Here is an 18,819-nt window from a genome sequence, read left to right as displayed (position 1 = left end):
TTGTGGGCGGATGTTACTTTGCTAAGCGGAGTTTGATAATTCTTTGGTTTTGGCACATTCCGGAATGTCGCTGTTTGGAGTTGTCAAATTCTACGCAGATGATTGCAGTGTGTTCCTTTCAGCGCCATGGGTGCGCGGCTGACTGTTTTTTTCAATAGTTTTACCTACTCTGATGGAAATGCCAAATTTTACTCTTTCCGGACGCTGTTCGTTCCGTGACTACACATTAAATCAAATGGTCTGGCCGAATTTCGCGTCCTTTAAGAGCTTCCCAGGTACGGGCCTACTTAATAGAAGCACGCCTTTCTCACGTTGAAGCTTTAGTTAACAATTATGCTATACCTGGAGCGTGGTAATTCGAAACATATCAAAATAAGTCTGAGTTTAGTATCGACGGGAACATGGACATTACCTGTGAAGATAATAGTTTCTTAAATGTATTAGACTAAATATTCAACTGCTTTCAGTCATGTGCACTTGTTGTGCGTAAGTAAAGCCAATTCTCTAGTAGCCTCAATGCTAAAGACACGAAGCAAAAGTTTAGAATGATTGCAAGGAGTAAACTATAGAGACACGTGAAGATCGAACAGAGATAGAGAATAGTGAATCGATGCGAATGATAAAGTACGTTTAGATATGCTCGTGCCACGTAGCCTAACTCAAGCGAATAGATTAATTGACAACAAAAACGACGATCAGGACCAAGCGGAAGCTGATTCCCCTGCCTCGTCCCTACGGCCTACGGGGCCTGGCCGGGCCTGGCGGTGCGGTGGTCGGCCACCAGGGAATTCCCCAGCCAAAATTGCACGCAGACAGCGAACAGGTTCGGTGGGCTCTACGTTGTGGTCCCACAATGCAAGTGGCGTCCCCGCCGACACGGCTTTTGTCCCGCGCAAGTGTCGCGATGAAAGAGCGAACAGTTGCAAACAGTTGCACGACTAGGGGTTACATTGAGCGGGGCCTCGCCTGGAAATGCACTCGGCGATTCAAAAGTAGTGCACCTTTGCAAACTTTGAAGAGGAATGTTTTGTTTTTCCAATGGCGTAAAAGTGTTGGACAATGTGAGCTCACATTCGATATTTCTTTTTCCCAGTTTGGCGGAACTACATCATTATGAAGACGCTGCAGACAGTCGCACAGACAGAATTATCGCACATCTCGGGAAGGTATTTTATCCGTAAATAAAACATTCTTTCACAAAAACCGTCTAAAAGAGAATCAACATTGTGCAATAACGACAACAAAACTTATTAATAGGAAAAACATTTGCTCAAAACAGGCTCGTAATTCTCTTTGTAATTGAAAATATTCACATAAATTTTTATCACATCACAGCATTAAAATAAACTAAACATTCTGTTCTGCAAAGGGTTGGTAGGCCCTAATGCGGATCGCATCATCGACTATGAATTAAATATATAAACATAGCTTAAAATTTCATACTACAAAATTGCTCATTTTCTCCCTCCACTGCGACACAGTTTCCAAGAAAGTAAGTCAGTCCTCCTGGAAGAGAGGCCAGAGGGGTTCGCGGTTACACGTTTAGAATTTCGTTTCTTTTCTTTCCTAACAGATAGTTGAACGGCCTGGCGTGTCCGGTGCAAGCGGACGGCATGCCGACGCCAGGCCGACGGCCAGCCCAGCCCAGCCCCGCCCAGTCCACGGCCAGGCCAATCTGTGGGTTGGCTTGGCCCGAAATGACATACGATCATGTGTGGTCTAGCCCTTAATGGTAATGGTAATGGGAGGTAGGCAACGCGAGCGCGCAACTGCGTGCGGGGTTGCCTACCCCTCAGGGGCTCCCGGAGGATGACGCTCGGGGGCTGGCGCAGGCTGGCGCAGGCTGGCGTGGCTTGGTCAGCCTGTCGTTGGGGGCGCTAACGCCCATCGTTGTGAGTCAAGTGCAGATGCCACACAAACGGAACAAAAAGGACGACGGAACGCCGTCCCGCACGTCAACCCGCGTGGCGGCAGAAACGCGCCTCTCTCGTGATTGTCATGGGTTCAAATCCTGACGAGAATGGCGAGGTACTTTTGTTTTGGGCCTTGCGGAAGAAACGATGCTCTCACTCGACGTACTTATTGCCATAGCACGCATAGCACGCATTGCACGCATTTTGCACGCGTCGCACACTCGCGCTAGTGTGTGCCTATTTAGTCGCCTGAGCCTACTTATCAATATTCACAAACATCTTTGAGCAAACAAGTTCGCCTACTTACAAAAAAAACGGTAATAAAAACGGAAAATATATATGTACAACGTAGCATCGTAATGATAACTCTGGGCAGGCAATATGCGTTTTAAACAATTCAATTAGGTTTACGTTTCTCTTATGTGTCCGAATAATATTTACAGCACTGGATCCCTCTGCAGGGGGCACACGATGAGACAGTCGGGGGATGACAGCGCTGGCCGCGCTGCCAACACAATCAGAGGTTCCTCGTGGAGGCCCAGCCACTGGGTCGTAGGCCGGGGTGGCCGTGGAGGCCGTGGAGGCGGTGGCTCCGACTCGCTACGACTGGTGTAGGTGCCTGGTGAGCGCGGCCGGCGCCGCCCTGGACGCCCTGGACGCCCCCGCCTCCCCGTCGGCCCTCGTCGGCCTGGCCTGCTCGGACTGGTGGCGTCGCAGCAGCCGAGTCTCCTCCGTCGTGGACTGCTCCGCGTCGGAGTGGTCCTCCAGGGACGAGCCGCGACGCACGCCGTCACCTGCCGGCCGGGACGGTCGGTCGTTCAGATCCGCACTCAATGTTCGCGAGCAACGCCGCCAAGAGAATCGGGATTACCTAGTAATGCGCTGGAGGTGGTGGCGGCGCCCGGGCCGGCGCCTGAGACGGCCGAGACGGCCACCGCGCCGGGCCCGCTCTCCAGGAACACGGCCTTGAGGTGCCTGGCGGACATGGCCGCGCGGCCCACCACGGCGGGCCCGTCGTCCTGCCCGCCTTCCGCCCGGCTGTCCGTCCGGCTGTCCAGTCGGCTCGGCGCTGTCCCCGGGCGCGGCGTCGGCGTCACGGACGTGGTCGTCGCCTTGATGATGGGTGTCGGCTTGGAGGACGTCGTCGGCTGTGCAAAAGAGGCAGTCCAGGGTTCATGAAAATTCAATAACAGAAAGGGAGAGTGGGGTGCAGGGGGTCCGTGTTTTTGTGTACGTCGATAGAAACAAACCAAAGACCATTAACCACTTTTGACAGGTCCACATAAAAATTGAATTGTGTGTTGCTGTTTTTTTGCCAACGGACTTCATGAAACGACGTGGTAAGCTGCACGCGACTGCCTACCCACTAGGATATTGTGATGGCCCCTCATGACCTTTGTCATCTATCAGATATTTAATGTGCATCAGAACAAAAGGATACGTAAAATAAAGTAAGTCATGTAAGTAACTACCAACGTTTGAAATTATGGATGCTACCGTTTTCTATACTAAGCGTCTCTGTGTACAACCAAATAATATGAGACTGTATTCTAGAATCCATCGTAGCCTACTGTAATTTTATCTTTACAAGTACTGTATTTACGACTATTACTCTGTATCGAAAAAAGGTCCTACTGTACTGTATACAGTTTTTGTTACACTAAACTATACAAGGTGAACTATGGAATCGAGTCAGTAGTACATGCCTCCGGTTTGTTCCAGGCACGACGTGGTGTTAGAAGACGAATAGTGAGTTAGACACACACATACACACACACACACACAAAGGCAAAATGACGTTTTGAAGCTCATTTGACAGCAGCTTGTCTGCGGCGAGTACATCAGGCAGCGCGGGAACATTGAGGGACATTGTTGCAGTCTGCAGTGGAATGCAATGTCCCGACAGGCACACAGTGGCGTGCCGATAAGCATCGCTCCTTTTCTTTTAATTTAATTTTTTGCGTCTCCCAGATAGCCGAGAGATTACAAGAGGAAGGAGGCGATAGACGGGCAGGACTCCCAGGACGCGCCGCCCAGTAACCACTTTCTCCTTCAGGGCCTTCAGGACTCGCAGCGCAAAGCCCGGCGAAGCCCAAGGCGAAGCCCGGCAAAGACTTGATGCCGACATATGAGTGCAAAGCGAAGCCCGTTTGTTGCTGTAGTGGCTCCATGGCTTGCTTTCCTGCTTTCTTTGTTTCGTTTTTTTACACACACTGAAAGCGACCGCGCGTTGTCTCTCCACCCGCAAAGCAAAAGGCCACGTTGCATCGTGTGATGGCTCACCTCTCAGGACCTCAGAGGAATTGGAGGACAGCGGAATGCATTCGTCAAACCTATAAAGGGCAGCACATGAAAAGTCAACTCGGTCCAAAACTGTCATGTCCACCTTGGGTGGGGGAGGCCTCGCGTCCCCTCGCGTGGACGGTCTAGTCATGCTACGCCGGGAGCCTTGATGCCTACGCGCTGTCTTTCAAACACCGCACCCCTCAGACGGGACGCACCATGAGATTTCAAGTGGAATGAAATGGAAAATGAAAGTAAAGTAAACTTGTGGCTGGAGAGGAGCTTGCGAGGCGCGGGCTGGCCTTGGCCGCCCGCCGTGCCGCCGCACTGCATGCTTACCGCCGGCGAGGAGTGGACGTTGGGCCGCCGCGCGGGCGAGCACTCGCTGTCCAGGCTGACCGAGTCCGAGATGAGCTGCTCCGTTTCCGGGTCCGCCGAGCCGCCCCTGCCCCCGGCCGACCCCCTGCCGCCCCCGTCCACCGCCTTCTTGAGGATGGACTTGCTGCGCCGCTGCGGCTCCGGCGTGGAGCACGCCCCGTTGCCGGCCGCGCCGCCGGGCCGCTCCGTGGACTCGGCCGACAGGGACGACTTGCTGCCGCCGTTCTTCCCTGCAGCCCAACCCAACATCAGTTCTGTGTCGACATCCTGGCTGCCTCAACCTTCTATGTGTCGTTAGCTAGGTAGTCGGTCTACTCTCCTCTACACTGGTTAAAGTACGCTAACAAGAACCGAGCAAGGAAGTAACCTGCTTTACAGTACTTCAAACAAAACATACTCGACTCTACCGTGCAATGCACCCGCGACACTTCAACCGAATCGCGGCTGACTGGGCTAAAGTGTTACCACAGCTACTCCATGTACCCCATGGCCTCGGCCGAAGGAACTGCCAATTATGTACAGGGGTGGGCCTGGCCCTTGGCCTGGCCGCGCGCCGCGCACTCACCGAACAGGTGGTGGTTGATGATCTTGGTGGCGGACGACGCCAGCCCCTTCGGCGGCAGGAACGACGGGCGACGGAAGCTGCTGGTGTTGCTGGCGCCCGCACTGCCCGCACTGCCCGCACTGCCGCCACCGCGACCCGTCTTGCTGTTGGTCTCCAGGGACTCGAGCGACTCGCCGCCGTCCAGCGAGGAGGTCTGCTTGCCCTGGACGTCGAAGCGCGCCTTGCCGCGCCCTCCCTTGCCGCTCTGGAACGTGATTTCGTTGCGAGATTCTCGGACGGCGCCACGGCCGCTACGGCCACGCGACCGGGATGCGGGCGGAAGAACTTGCATTATTCAAAAGGGCCTGGCTGGGCTGGGGGGCTGGGGGGCTCACCTGCTGGAAGCGCGCCTTCCGCTGCTGGCGGGGGCTGTCGCCCAGCGAGGTCCTGGAGCCCCTCGAGGAGAAGCGGGGGTCCGCGTCGTCCATGGAGGCCGCCGCCACCGCGGACCGCAGCGCCGTGTCCCCGGAGGCGCTCTTCCGGACCCCGCGCACCTGCAGACCATTAACGGTGTAGGTCAGCGGCATAGCGCCAACAGTGTGGGGCCAACGTCGTGGTCCGCAGAGTGGGCCAGAAGACCGGCGAGGCGGACAAAACTCTCGGCGCGTTTTGAGCTGCAGAGTCGCTAAATGGGACTCGAACCGAACGTGTTACCCCACCAATGGATTCCTCGTTCGGAGAGCAATCCATTGGTGGGGTCACACGTTCGGTTCAAGTCCCATTTAGCGACTCTAGAGCTCAAAACGCGTCTAGATTTTTGGCCGCCTCCGCCGGTCTTCTGGCCCACTGTGGTCCGTCCGTGGCGCAGCGGGACGCTTTTCGTCCGCGGCCCTGGCGGTCTGGCCTGGCACTCACCACGCTGTCGGCGCCCTGCATGGGGTTGACGTACAGGTTGGAGTCGCCCATCAGGTCGTCGGTGAGGTCGCCCTGCGAGAAGAAGGGCTGCGTCTGGCACGACACGTAGGTGCCGGAGCTGTCCACGCTGCCCACGTCGAAGCCGTTGTTGTTGTTATTGTTGTTGCTGACGGTGAAGGGGCCGGTGTTGTTGGCGTTGCCGTCCGGCTGCTCCAGCAGCATGTTGTCGTCCATGAAGACGAGGTCGTTGGAGCCGTCCAGCAGGTCGACGCCGCCCGAGCTGAGGAGCCTCATCTCAAGGCACACGGGGTTCTTGTAGTCGCTCGTAGGCAGACACATCAGGCCCTCGGCGTCGCAGTGTTCCTTGAGGTTCTGGACACAGCGAGGGATGCAACGTGAGGTGCGAATGAAACCGGTACACAATGGAAGCGGTTAAATTCCACATTTTAATTTACAAAGTGAATAACCAGACAATGTAGTAAAATCACAACTAACACGGTGGATATGGTGTCTAATACAGTATTTCAAGCAGCTAAGTATTGTTACTCGTTAGTGACTACTGTGTACCGTGTAGGTGTGAAAAGTGAAACGCCACTAATGATCCCGACCAAACTAAGATAAGAGCTGCAAACCTACTGGATGGGTGTCTGTCCGGAAAGCCTAGCTTTTACGATGCATATTGCATCAGGGCTGATGGGAGACATGCAAGTTCTACCAGTACAGGAGTCGAGGCAAATCTTTTCTTTCGACTTTTCTACGAACGGTTGCATAGAATAAGCGTGGTACTGACTGTCGAACCAACCTGGTTGTCTGAATTACTTCGGTGCGGAATCCATCGTTTCGGAACGTCTCGGGACTGTCAGTGCCGCCGATCCTATTCGGTGGCCATTTTCAACGACGTACTTAATTCTACGACACTAAAGGTGTGTTTACGCGATTAGTTCGACGCCGCAGCAGTAATGAGATAGGGTTCGTGTCTGCACGCACGTCGGAGATACAGGATAGGCCTGCACTCGTTGTACCAGAGCGCTCTTCGCAGACCGTAAGCTGGGAAGTGCACCGTAAAGAGGGGAGGTCTGCGCACAGTGGGCCAGAAGACCAGCGGAGGCGGACAAAGTCGGACAAAGTCCCAGGCGCGTTTTGAGCTGCAGAGTCGCTAAATGGGACTCAAACCAAACATGTGACCCCATCACTGGATTGCTCTCCGAGTGAGGAATCCATTGGTGGGGGTCACACGCTCGGTTCTAGTCCTGTTCAGCGACTCTTGTGCGCCGGACCCACGGCGTCCATTGCGTTCCGAAAGGTCGCGGCAAGGTGGTGGCGGTCGCCGCGTCGCCAGGCCGGGCTGGGCCCTGGGCCGGCCTGGGGCAACACCCAGGAGCGGCACCCCAACCACTCGAAAGTCGAAAGTCCGGACAGGACACGAGTCGTCGCACCTACCCGGTTCGCAACCGATATCAGGAGCTGGCCTGCAAGTGTGTCACGTCACGATTTGGAGTAGCAGCAGCCGTACTGCCGTATCGCGCGGGGCTCAGCTCGTCTGGGATTTACAGTGGGGCCCGTAAGTTTCCGGGTACGCTGCCTCCCGACGTGCTCGTCGGCGAAATTCGTTCCTCTGCGAGGCCGTGTGTGGGCACTCGAAGCGAAGGGGAGGGGTGGCGCTAACTGGCGCCGCACGGCGTCGCGATAGTGGCCGCGGCCGCGGAGGGACGCCAGGACGGCCAATGAGGCGCTGCGCGGCTGCGCGGTGTACGCGGTGCTACGTGGGAAACGGCATGGACGCGCCGAAGCCGAAGCCTTCAGCGGCCGTCGCCGTTGAGAGGCTCTGGTGTGAGGCGTTTGACAGGTTGAGCCCCTCGAGCCTCTCTGGCTGCCAATGGCTGCCTCTGGCTGCCTCTGGCACGCGGGCACGTGGCGGTCACGTGGCGGCGCCCCGACGCTTTCGACCGCCAAAGTGTTCATCGGGCGACTGCAGCGTCAGTGTCTCCGGGGCCTGCAACCCGCACGCACCTGCGATCGTGACGCGGCACGTGGAGTGCGCAGGCAGGGCGTTCTCGTCACGTGGCTGCCGGGGCGGGGCGGGGCGGGGCGGGGTAGCCGTCGGAAGGGTGTGGCCGCGCTGCCGGCCGGGACCACGGGGGCCACGCCCCGCCCCGCCCCGCCCCGCCCCGCCGGGGGCCCCGGTCCCCGGATTAAAGGGTGGGACCTACTTTGGGATCACGCGATATTTCTCGAGGCTCACGCGGCGTCAGGCGGCATCACGCCGTCCGGACGCGCCGACCGCCGGATAGGGTTGCCGCCGTTGCCGGCGCGGCTGGCGGGAAACGACCGGGGCGCGGCGAGGGTGGCGGTCGGTGGCGGTGCACCGCGGTGGCGAGGGTGCCGCCCTGCCGGAAAAACTTGTGTCTCGTTCCCATGCCCTGGTGGGTGGACTCACCTGCGGGTCATTCCGCTACACAGAGTTGGTTCGTGCTGCCACGCCGCCTGTGCACCCTCGGGGGGTGCGGGGGCTCTTGGGGACCGTCTTGGGGTCTGCCTTGGGGCCTGCCCTGGGGCCTGCCTTCGGCCCTGCCCTGGGGCCCTGGGGGGCGTCCATTTTCCGTCTCGCCGAGGCCTGCACATTGCATCACACGACTGGGTCTCATCCCCTCTCTCTCACTCTCGCAATCTCGCGCACACTCACTCACACACACACACACACACACACACACACACACACACTCACTCTCTCTCACGAACAGGACATGGTAGGCGTGAGTCACTCCAAGGCCAATTATAAGTCACACAGAGGACAGCGATAGGGAAAGACTGGCGGCAGACGAAAACAGAGAGCGGCCCAGCATTGTCAAGCGATGCCACTCACACCGAAGCAGATTGGTTTTCTGGTTATTGGTTTATTCCGAATCCAATTGCATATCGACAGCCGGCGATAGGGACTCCATTTCATACGTTCTTTCCCCCCAGAATATTGACATTGACCGCCAGGCACCGAAAGCAAGCGCCCTCACACGTAAACACACGCCCACACACACATGCGCCCTTGGTTCAACACACCCACACGAAGCGCACACAGACACACCCACACACAGCGCGACGTCGCGGGGGCGAGAGGCGGGAGGGAGAGCGCGAAACGGTGCCCGGTTTCATTCGGCGTATCGCGATCGGCCGCGCAGACGCCGCGCAGTCGCAGAGTCGCGGGGAGCAATGACTTTATCTCGGCGTGCAGCAGTGTGCCAGCAGGGCGACCCGGCGCGAGGACGCCGTCGTGGAGCCCGGACGCCGCGCCTCGCCTCGCCTCGCCCGGGAGGGAGGCAACCCAACCGACTCCACGCTGCGGCTGCCTGTCTCGGACACAGTTGCAGGGGGCACTACATTTCTACTCACAAAAAACACAAAGCAGGTGTTGAAGTTTTCTACTGGTGCGACACAGACGCATGCACTACGGACATTCTGCAGTGTAGCGGGCAGAAAGGAAAGCTACATCATTCTCAAGCAGCGCTCCTCTTTGATAGCGCTGTGCGCGCGCCAGGGCGCCGCCAGGGCCACTGCTCGAATCGGAAACAGCCATTGTTTTCTTTTTCTGTGGTTTTTACGAAGACGGAATAATTTAGTTTTGTTTTTGTTTCCAAATGGGGTTTTAAAACAGCGGCGGCAAGTGCGGCCCACCACACGGCGGGGCGTGGGGCGGCGTGGTGGAGCCTGGCAGTGGCCTGGCCCCCCTTAATGAGGCAACTTGCAAGTTTAGTTTGGACCTTGGTTTGGACCATTAAAGGCTGGCCTCCCAAAGTCTCCCACGGGATCAATGGGCCTAGCGCCGCAATTTCAGTTATACTCCGGGGAGTTTCCCTTCCCCGGGCCGGACCAAGGAAACGTTACACCCTGAGGCTCCCGTGGCCCGGCACTGGCGCGCCCACGGCAGTGCGGGCAAAGACAAAACTACGGCTTGCAGTGCACACACACGGACACGATCACGACACAGACTTTGTTTGGATCGAATGTAACTCAGACTCTACCTTGGTGGTGCAAAAGCAACATTCGAACTCACTGGGGAATTCGTCAACTTTGTCGAATTTCTTGCTGTCTTTGCTGTCATCCTGTTGAGGAGAAAGTTAAAAATAAGAGAGAGGCACGGAAAGAATATGAGACACTGTTGTCAGAACAAGGGGCCGAGCTGGATTCAGGGTGAGGGGTCTCGTTTCAGAGTCGCCGTTTCTCGTCCAATTTTGATCCGGGCGGATGGAAAAGATCGAAAAAGATGGAAAGAGCTGCTTGGGAGGCGGGAGGCGGCCCGGCGACGTGAGGTCAGCCGATGGGCCCAGGACGCCGGGACGGTCCGGGAGGCCGTCGAAGCAAAGCAGGGCTGCCAACTTGGGGTCCGCAGCGCCGCAGCACCGCAAAGTCTCGGCCTAACTTGGCTGCCGTTGGCTGCCGTTGGCTGCCTTGGCTGCACTCGCAGGACGCGCTTACGCCGCGCGCAAGCCGAGTAGGTAGTTTGACGCCCCCCACCCCTCCCGCAGGCCCTGCCGCTCGTTTGCCCCGAAGTTGGCGGCCGCGGAAAGCCCTGTTCAGCCACCTTTCGGCGACCGCGCGCCAAACTAAGGCGCGCGGGGCAAGCACCCCAAGTGCGTGGCGGTGGTCGAAGCCGCAGCGCGAAAAACAAAGTGGCGGAACCGCCGGCGCTGGTATTCGAAGCCGCGAACGCCGAGCGGGGATGCGGCGAACCGCGAACGCCTTACAGCGTGGCGGCGTGAGAGGCTGGCAGCGCAGTAAAAAGGTTTTATTGGGTGTCCACAGGTGGGAGGTCACGGCAGTGTAAGGCCGTGGGGACGCGGAGGGGCGGCAGCGTCGAAGGGCGAGAGCGGCGAAAGCCGAAGGCCCGAATAAAAGAAAGCAGAGAGCGCTTTCTCTGTAGCCGCGCGGCGACTCAAGCGCGTCCCTCCGCGCCTCCCCGCCGCGCCCGGCCCAGCCTGGCCCCGCCTGGACAAGCATATCGCTCAACAGGTCCGCTGCTCCGCTGCACAAGGAAAACGAGTGGCCATTTAGCGGCTGTCAATCTCCCGCATCGAACGCCTTTTTTTCCCGGCCGGAACGCCCGAGCTACACACGTGAGGCGAGGCGCCCTCCGGCGGCTGACAGACGCAAGAGGGCGAGGGAGCGCCCACGCCAAGCCGGAAAAAACGCACAACGGAGGCGCAAGAAGAAGGAGGGGGAACACAGCGTTATTTGGGGAACATTTCGTCGGGCGACTTTTTCGGCTGCGCAACAGAAGGGCGACACTGACACTCACCGGCAGACTGCCCGCTTGGGAGGCGGTGAGCGGCGCCCTCTCGTCCGCGTCGTCCTGGTCCATGGTCAGGCTGCAGTGGTGGTTGCTCTGGCAGTCGGCCTGGTGGGCGGCCTGGTGGGCGGCCTGGTGGGCGGCCTGGTGGGCGGCCTGGTGCGCGGCCTGGTGGGCGGCCTGCCCATGGTGGGCCGCGTTGGTCTGTGCGGCGGCAGGCAGGCCGTAGTGAGCCGTGGCGACCAAGGGCGCGGCGGCGGGGGCGGCCGCCATGGGCGCCATGAGCTGCGCGGTGGACGAGAGGGGCAGGTCGACGAGCAGGGGCTGGGCCGCCCCCATGGTCCCCAAGGCCCCCATCACGCTCTTCTCGGCCACCTTCTCGCCGTGGCCCTGGCTCTGGCCCTCGCCCTCCGAGTTGCTCTGCTCCGCCAGGCTGTGCTCCGCCAGGGTGTGGCCGGCCGCCGTGCGCAGGTCTGCAAAGCACGAGGTCGGTGAGCATTGGCGGCAACCCGAGGGGGACCTCCGCGGCGGAGTCCGGAGTCCCCGTGCCGCCGCGGCAACCCCTCGTACTTTTCCAATAATCCCACGCTGTCTTCGTGTATTTTGTATCGTTTTTTAAAGCCGCTGGGCGAACGGCTGTCGACCGTCGGCCTGGAGGGAGGCAGGTGGCCGGGCATTGGTGGGTCGTGGGGATGTTGGCAGCCTTTGGCAGCCGGGGGCTGGCCGGAGCAGGCCAAGGCTGGCCGAGGCTGGCCAAGGAAGGGAAGGGGATGCTTGCGGACAGCAGGCCAGACCAGCAGGCGGAAACCCGATACGCCAATTTGTGAGCACGCTCTATGGGAGCAACAGGCAGCGAGGGGGGCGGGCGGCGGGGCAGGACGGCGTCGCACTGCAGACGACGTCCTGCCTTGACCCGCCCTCCCCGCTGGCCCACCGACCAGGGGATCCATCCCACAGTGGGCCCGAAGACCGGTGGAGGCGGTCAAAATCCGGACGCGTTTTGAGCTCCAGAGTCACTAAATGGGACGCAAGCCGAACGTGTGACCTTACCAATGGATTGCTCTCCGAACGAGGAATCCATTGGTGGGGTAACACGTTCGGTTCGAGTCCTGTTTAGCGACTCCGGAGCTCAAAACGCGTCGTCTAGAGTTTCCGTCACCTCCGTATCGGTCCTCTGGCCCACTGTAACCGGCTCCATCTCCCTGCACTCGAGCACCACCACGAGGACAGATTGCCAAAGGGCGCGCTGGTGCAGCGAAGGCAAAGCAAAGTTTCCCCATTGAGCGGATATTAATCAAGCGAAACATGGAGGGACAGGAGAATCCCCGTGTCTCTGAAAGAAAGCGTCGGTTACTGTCTGAAAGTGGAAACACCGGGATTGGGTTAGTGTGTAACCAAAGAAAATAATGTGAAAATCTCAAATTTTCCAAAACAAAAATGCGTCAGTTTCATGATGTGTGGCAACCAATCTCATTTTAATACTTACTCGCACTCATCGCAATTCCCTCTGGCTCACCTGTGTCCACGATGACGTCGATCAGGTCCATGCTCTTGGCGAAGGCGTCCCTCAGGTTGATGTGGTGGAAGGACACGATGCTGCCCTCGCGCTTGGCCCGCTCCAGGGCCTCGCGCCGTTTGAGCGCCTTCTCGCGCCGCATCTGGTTCTTGTAGAACTCGGCGAAGTTGTTGACTATGATGGGAATGGGCAACGCAATCACCAGGACGCCACAAATGCAACACACGGTGCCTATCATCTTGCCTAATGGGGTGGTGGGGTAGATGTCGCCGTACCCGACGGTGGTCATTGTGATGCCCGCCCACCAGAAGGTCTCCGGGATGGACAGGAACTTGGTGCCCGGCTCCTCCTTCTCGGCGAAGTACGCGAGGCTGGAGAAGATGAGGACCCCCATGGCGAGGAACAGCATGAGCAGCCCCAGCTCCTTGTACGAGTTGCGCAGCGTGAAGCCCAGCGACTGCAGCCCGGTCGAGTGGCGCGCCAGCTTCAGGATACGCAGGATCCTCATGATCCGGAAGATCTGCACGACGCGCCGCACGTCTTGGAACTGGTCCGTGGCGTTCTTGTTGGTCTCGAGCAGGAACAGCGACACGAAGTAAGGCATGATGGCGAGGAGGTCGATGACGTTGAGGCCGCCCTTGAAGAACTTCCACTTGTCCGGGGAGGCGGAGAAGCGCAGCAGGTACTCGAGCGTGAACCAGGTGATGCAGACCGCCTCCACCATGGCGAGCTGCGGGTTGTCCTGCACGCCGCCCGCCGTGCCGTCGTGGACTTGCAGCGAGGGGAGCGTGTTGAGCGTGAGCGCGATGGTGGACAGCACGATGAAGAGGATGGACACGACCGCGATCACCTGCACCACCTCACGGTAAGCGACGGAGCCCGGACAGCGGTTCGCGGCGCCGCGCCCGGCCAGGAGGCCCGCTTGGAGGACTCCAGGGCCGGGAGCGGGGCGCGGAGAGCGACCGAGGCTCCGTCGCGCACCGCCAGGCATGCCGTCGAGCCGCCCGCCGCCCACCCGCCGCCCACATGTGGCGGCCCTGCCCCTGTGGGCGCACCGATGGCGCTGCGGGCCGCGGGGCCGCGGGGCTCCGCGAACAAAGAAACTTGTTTCGCCGAGTTTGCGTCGGTGCATCTTCCGGTCTTTCAGCGCAGTAAAGTGGAAGCTAAACTCGTTAGGCGCGCTGAGCGAGGCGAGGCGGCGGGGCGGCGAGGCGCTGAGTGGGGGCGTTCGGCGCCAGCGGGCACCGCGAGGGCACCGGGCCCTCCAACTTGGCCACCTCACGTCCCTGCGCCCCGCGCCCCGCGTCCCGCGCGTGGCAGTGGCGTGGCAGTGGCGTGGCAGTGGCGTGGCAGTGGCGTGGCAGTGGCGTGGCAGTGGCGTGGCTGTCGAACCGCCGCGACGGGCGGACGCAGGGCGTCTTCTGTTCTTCAAGTTGGAACCCCTCCTCTCCCCTTTCCCTTCCTCCTCCCCTCCCCTCCGCGCGTACCCAGGGACACGCGAATTAAAGGCGGTCCCGAGTTTCTCACGAGTAGCATTATTTCACAGAGCATGCAGAAGGAAATGTACAGTTATTTTTTATACAACCCGAAAGGGTGTGTTACAACAACAATGCGGGACGAGAGAGACAGAGAGACAGAGTTATAGCGGTCAGCCCAAAACATTGTTGAAAGCAGCAGACTCAAGCAGCCACTCTGACACACCGCGTGCAGCACATGACACACTCATGCTTCATCTGGTTTGTTTTCTGTTGTTGTTGTTTGACATTTTTTCGGGCCCGGTCAGCGCCACACCGGGCCGCCACGTGCTGTTTCATCTTGGCCGTCTCCTCGGCCCTCGCCGTGTCAAAACTCTTGACCGGCCGCGGATGATGGATGGCATTCGCTTCCGGTGGGGCGACGTGCCGCGACGCGCTGCCACTGCTGTTTGTTCGTCTGACCTGCTGGAAGGGCGCCATACACAGCAGGCAGGAAAAAAGGGTGTGAGTGTGGGAGTGTTGGTGTGTGACAGTGTGGTGGTGTCTGTGTGTGTCGAGAATAGGAGAAGCGTGGCTGTACAGCGTGTCGCGTGTTTGCCCGCAAGCGGTACGGTATGTACAGGAGTAAAAAGGACGAAACAACATCGATACCGCAGCAACACCATCAGGGGCCCCCGGCCGCGCACTCGCGCGCCCTCAGTCTGACGTCACTGGCGACTGATGACGTCACCGGGGGCGTCACGGCGGGGGCGTTAGTGCGGGGTCGGGGACTTGCTCGCGCCGTGTGGCGCCGTGTAACGCTTGGTCATTGCGTGTGCCCATTCGGAAAGGTTTTGACTAACTGAAGAGGCCGAAGGCTGAGGGGGAGTCCAGCTGAAACACGCAACAACACACGGCAAGAGAGAGACAGGAGAGCTTTCAGGCGACAGTCCATTCACAGTGATTAGATGGTCCGGGGACAGCGGGAAACGGCGACATCGTGAACCGTCGACCGTGTTCCACTGTTCGGACAGGCGGTTAAATCAAAACATGCAAACCCGCGGCAGTCCATGCGTTGCGCTCGTCGGAAATAAAAGGAAAACAGACACGCACACACTCGCCGCCAAGTCAGCGGACCAAAATGCACACAACAGCTTGGCAGGGAACAGAGAAACACGGCAAGCGAGTCGGCGGGCAGGCGGCCCGCCCCGGCGGTGCACCGCACGGTCCACGGCGTAGAGCGGCAGAGCGCCTGGCGCGTCGGCAGCTCGGGGGCACGGCAGCGGAGCGGGCAGCCTACCCTGGACCTGACGGGGGCTCCCGCAGCGCGCAGCGCGAGGCCAGTAGTCCGCCAGTCCGCCGGGCTGTGGCGGCCGCAGCCGCAGCACCTCGTCTCTCCTTGTTCTGCATCTTCCCCCCCCCCCACCCCACCCCACCGCGCCTTGTTTCCGGACAGATGCACAAAGGCCCGGCCCGCCTCCCACTTGAGCGGGACGGTTTGTCGAAGCCGGGGGCCGAAGCAAGGCGCCGCAAGGCGAGGCGCGCACTGCAGACCGATGTCCCTCTCTCTCGCACTCGCGGGGCATCCCGCGTGGCTGCGAGAGGGACTCGGAGAGGGACTCGGAGAGGGACTCGGAGAGGGACTCGGAGAGGGACTCGGAGAGGGACTCGGAGAGGGACTCGGAGAGGGACTCGGAGAGGGACTCGGAGAGGGACTCGGAGAGGGACTCGGAGAGGGACTCGGAGAGGGACTCGGAGAGGGACTCGGAGAGGGACTCGGAGAGGGACTCGGAGAGGGACTCGGAGAGGGACTCGGAGAGGGACTCGGAGAGGGACTCGGAGAGGGACTCGGAGAGGGACTCGGAGAGGGACTCGGAGAGGGACTCGGAGAGGGACTCGGAGAGGGACTTGGAGAGGGACTCGGAGAGGGACAGCCCGACGGGATGCCCCGCTCGGAAGCGGCCTACTGCTGGTCAAACATTTGCACACGATACGGTGGCGACTTGGGGCCAAACATAAATAGCCGGGGCAGTGACGTGGCGGCGTGGCCGGGGGCTGCCGGGGCACGGTGGGGAGGTAGCGCCTTTCATAAAAGGCCGTTCACTTCAAAGTAAGTGAAATTGTTTTCCCAACAAGCGAACAGGCGAATCGCAGTCATTACAAAGCTCCGCATCATCACAGTGGGGCAGCAGTGTCGAAAGTGGAGAAAAAGGCGAGGGTGCGGTCGACGTCGACGCCACAGCCGAGTGGGAAGCGCTCGTGCTGCTCAGTGTGGAAGTCGCCGGTTCGCGCCGCGGTGCATCCATTCATATTCCCCCGCCCCGCACGTTTACTTATATACAAAAATAAAAATAAACAGTCTGCGACGGGTTGGTGCGGGGAGCGCGCAGCGGCGTAGCGGCGCAGCGATACTGACCCGGGCGGCGATGGAGGTGGTGGGCTTCTCCAGGAGGTCCCACAGGAAGCGCTGGTACTGCGTGCACTGGCCCTCGCTCCACTCCTCCTCGTCGCGCTGCCGCAGACTCTCCGCCTCCTTGCGCATCTCCTCGTGCACGTGCTCCTTGCGCTGGTGGAACTTGTGCTGGCAGCACGACTCCAGGTACAGCTCGTCCACGCCCCAGTACTCCAGGTCGTCACTGCGGGCACACACGCACACTCTTAAATGGCGAACCGGGACGAGGATGCACAGTGGGCCAGAAGACCGGCGCAGGCGGACAAAACTCTTCACGCGTTTTGGGCTGCAGAGTCACTGAAGTGGACTCAAACCGAACGTGTGACCCCACCAACGGATTCCTCGTTCGGAGAGAAATCCATCGGTGGGGTCACACGTTCGGTTCGAGTCCCATTTAGCGACTCTGGAGCTCAAAACGCGTCTGGAGTTTTGTCCGCCTGCGCTGGTCTTCTGGCCCACTGTGTGACGGGCCGCGGTATTTCTCATGAAGGGCTTGGCTGCCTCGGACTGCGTCATCCGGCCGGCAATTACCCCGGCTCCTCCCTCGAGTCCATCACTCTTGATCGCGGGGCTTAACTCCCCCTCCCCCTCCCCTCCCCCAATCCTTTCGGCGTTCCGCAGACAAAACAGCGCCATGGTTCATTTCTGCCGCCCCGGCCGGAACGGCGGGGAATGTGTCCGGGCTCGCTGCAGACAGGCCTGGCAGTGCTCCAGGGACTCCAGAGACTCCAGGAAAGCGCTGACCGAAGGCCGAAGGCCGGGCGGGGCGTGGGGGTAAGGGGAAAGGCTTGACTTGGCTCGCGCTCTCGACTCTAATCAGCCCCAAAAAAAGGGAAAGTTATGAAGGCCGTCCGGCTGGTTGGCGGGACGCGGCGGGACGCGCCGGGACGCAGTTTCTTGCGCTGTCGCCGAGACAAAGCTACCTGCGGCGCGGCCTTCTTGGGCGCGCCCGGGACGCGGCTTCCGGCACGGCGGGGCAGGCGGGGTACCGGGACTCGAGGAACACCACGCCGTCCATCATCGGCGGGAAGGAGTGCGCGCGGGTCGGGACCCGCGAGTACGCGGCGGCATCCGGGACGTGTCGACGGCGACGTCGCCGGCCGGGTCCACGTCGTTGGTGGCAGCGCGGCGGCGGCGGTGCGGCTGGCATGGAGCAGCGGGTCGGGTGTGTGGCGCCGGGCACGCCGGGCACGCCGGGCACGCCGGCCGGGATGAGGATGGATGGCAAAAAAACGGCGGGAGGGAGTGATGTACCGCGCTGCATCCGAGGGCGTGCGCGTCGCGCGACGTGCCAAGATGGATATGGACCGGATTGGAGGTGGGGCGGTCGGGGTCAATTGGACGAGGCTAAACACCTAGTGCCTAGCGAGCGCACCTGAAGGCGAGGACACACATCTCGTCCACGAGATGGAGCTTGCCGGTGCGGTAGAAGTTGAGGATGGAGGAGAAGGATCTCGGGTGGCGGTCGAAGAAGAACTCGTTGTCCACGAGCGAGTAGTCATCGCACAGCTCGGTGATGGCCTCGTGCGTGTTGCAGTCGCGCAGGCGGCCCAGGCGGGTGTGGGGCAGCCTCTCTAGCGTCCGCCACAGAACCTGCAAAGATAACACCGTTTACTCCGGTTCGAAAAAAAATACTTCCTTGGGGATTTGACCTTACGATCTACAGCCCCGCAGACAGAGCCTATGCCACTCGGCTACCGCGTGGACCGCACTCACCTCGTGCCGAACGCCTCCAACGTTGATGCAGACGCGCCTGTTGAGCGCCTTGGCACGCATGATCATGAAGGGTTCCGGGGGCAGCGAGGTCATGGAGCGGGAGTGGGGCCGCTGCTGTTGCAGGAGGAGGGGCAGCGACGGCGGGGGGCTGGCGTGCCCAGGGTGCCCAGGGTGCCCCCCGCCGTCGTCCTCCTCCCACCGCACCGCCGGCCCCCCGCCGCCGGGGCCCCCGCCGGGGACTGCGGCGCCCCCGGACCCTCCGACGTGCTCCTCCAGCATGCCGGCGGCCTATGGCGGCCTATGGCGGCAAGGGGAGGGCGAGGGGAGGCTCGTCTCAGCCGACTGCCCCCCGCACCGCACGGGGCAAGGG

At 60.3% G+C, this 18,819-nt stretch overlaps 1 protein-coding gene across 1 annotated transcript; it reads right to left on the bottom strand.

Moving 5' to 3' along the window:
* Positions 1-145: 145 nt before the first annotated feature.
* LOC117643361 lies at positions 146-18,647 on the bottom strand (the record flags this gene model as incomplete). The annotated part of the gene is made up of 12 exons (XM_034382246.1): positions 146-2,707; positions 2,785-3,061; positions 4,536-4,804; positions 5,140-5,383; positions 5,514-5,672; positions 6,034-6,405; positions 10,047-10,127; positions 11,321-11,784; positions 12,828-13,677; positions 16,698-16,917; positions 18,109-18,326; positions 18,450-18,647. Coding segments are annotated over 12 exons (3,546 nt in total), but the record flags the coding sequence as incomplete, so codon positions are not given.
* Between the last annotated feature and the right edge of the window lie 172 nt (positions 18,648-18,819).

This window comes from Thrips palmi, unplaced genomic scaffold (assembly GCF_012932325.1).
Source record: "Thrips palmi isolate BJ-2018 unplaced genomic scaffold, TpBJ-2018v1 HiC_scaffold_1, whole genome shotgun sequence".
Taxonomy (NCBI): Eukaryota; Metazoa; Arthropoda; class Insecta; order Thysanoptera; family Thripidae; genus Thrips; species Thrips palmi.
Note: the sequence above shows the minus strand (reverse complement) of the source record. Positions and strands in the feature narration are given on the sequence as shown.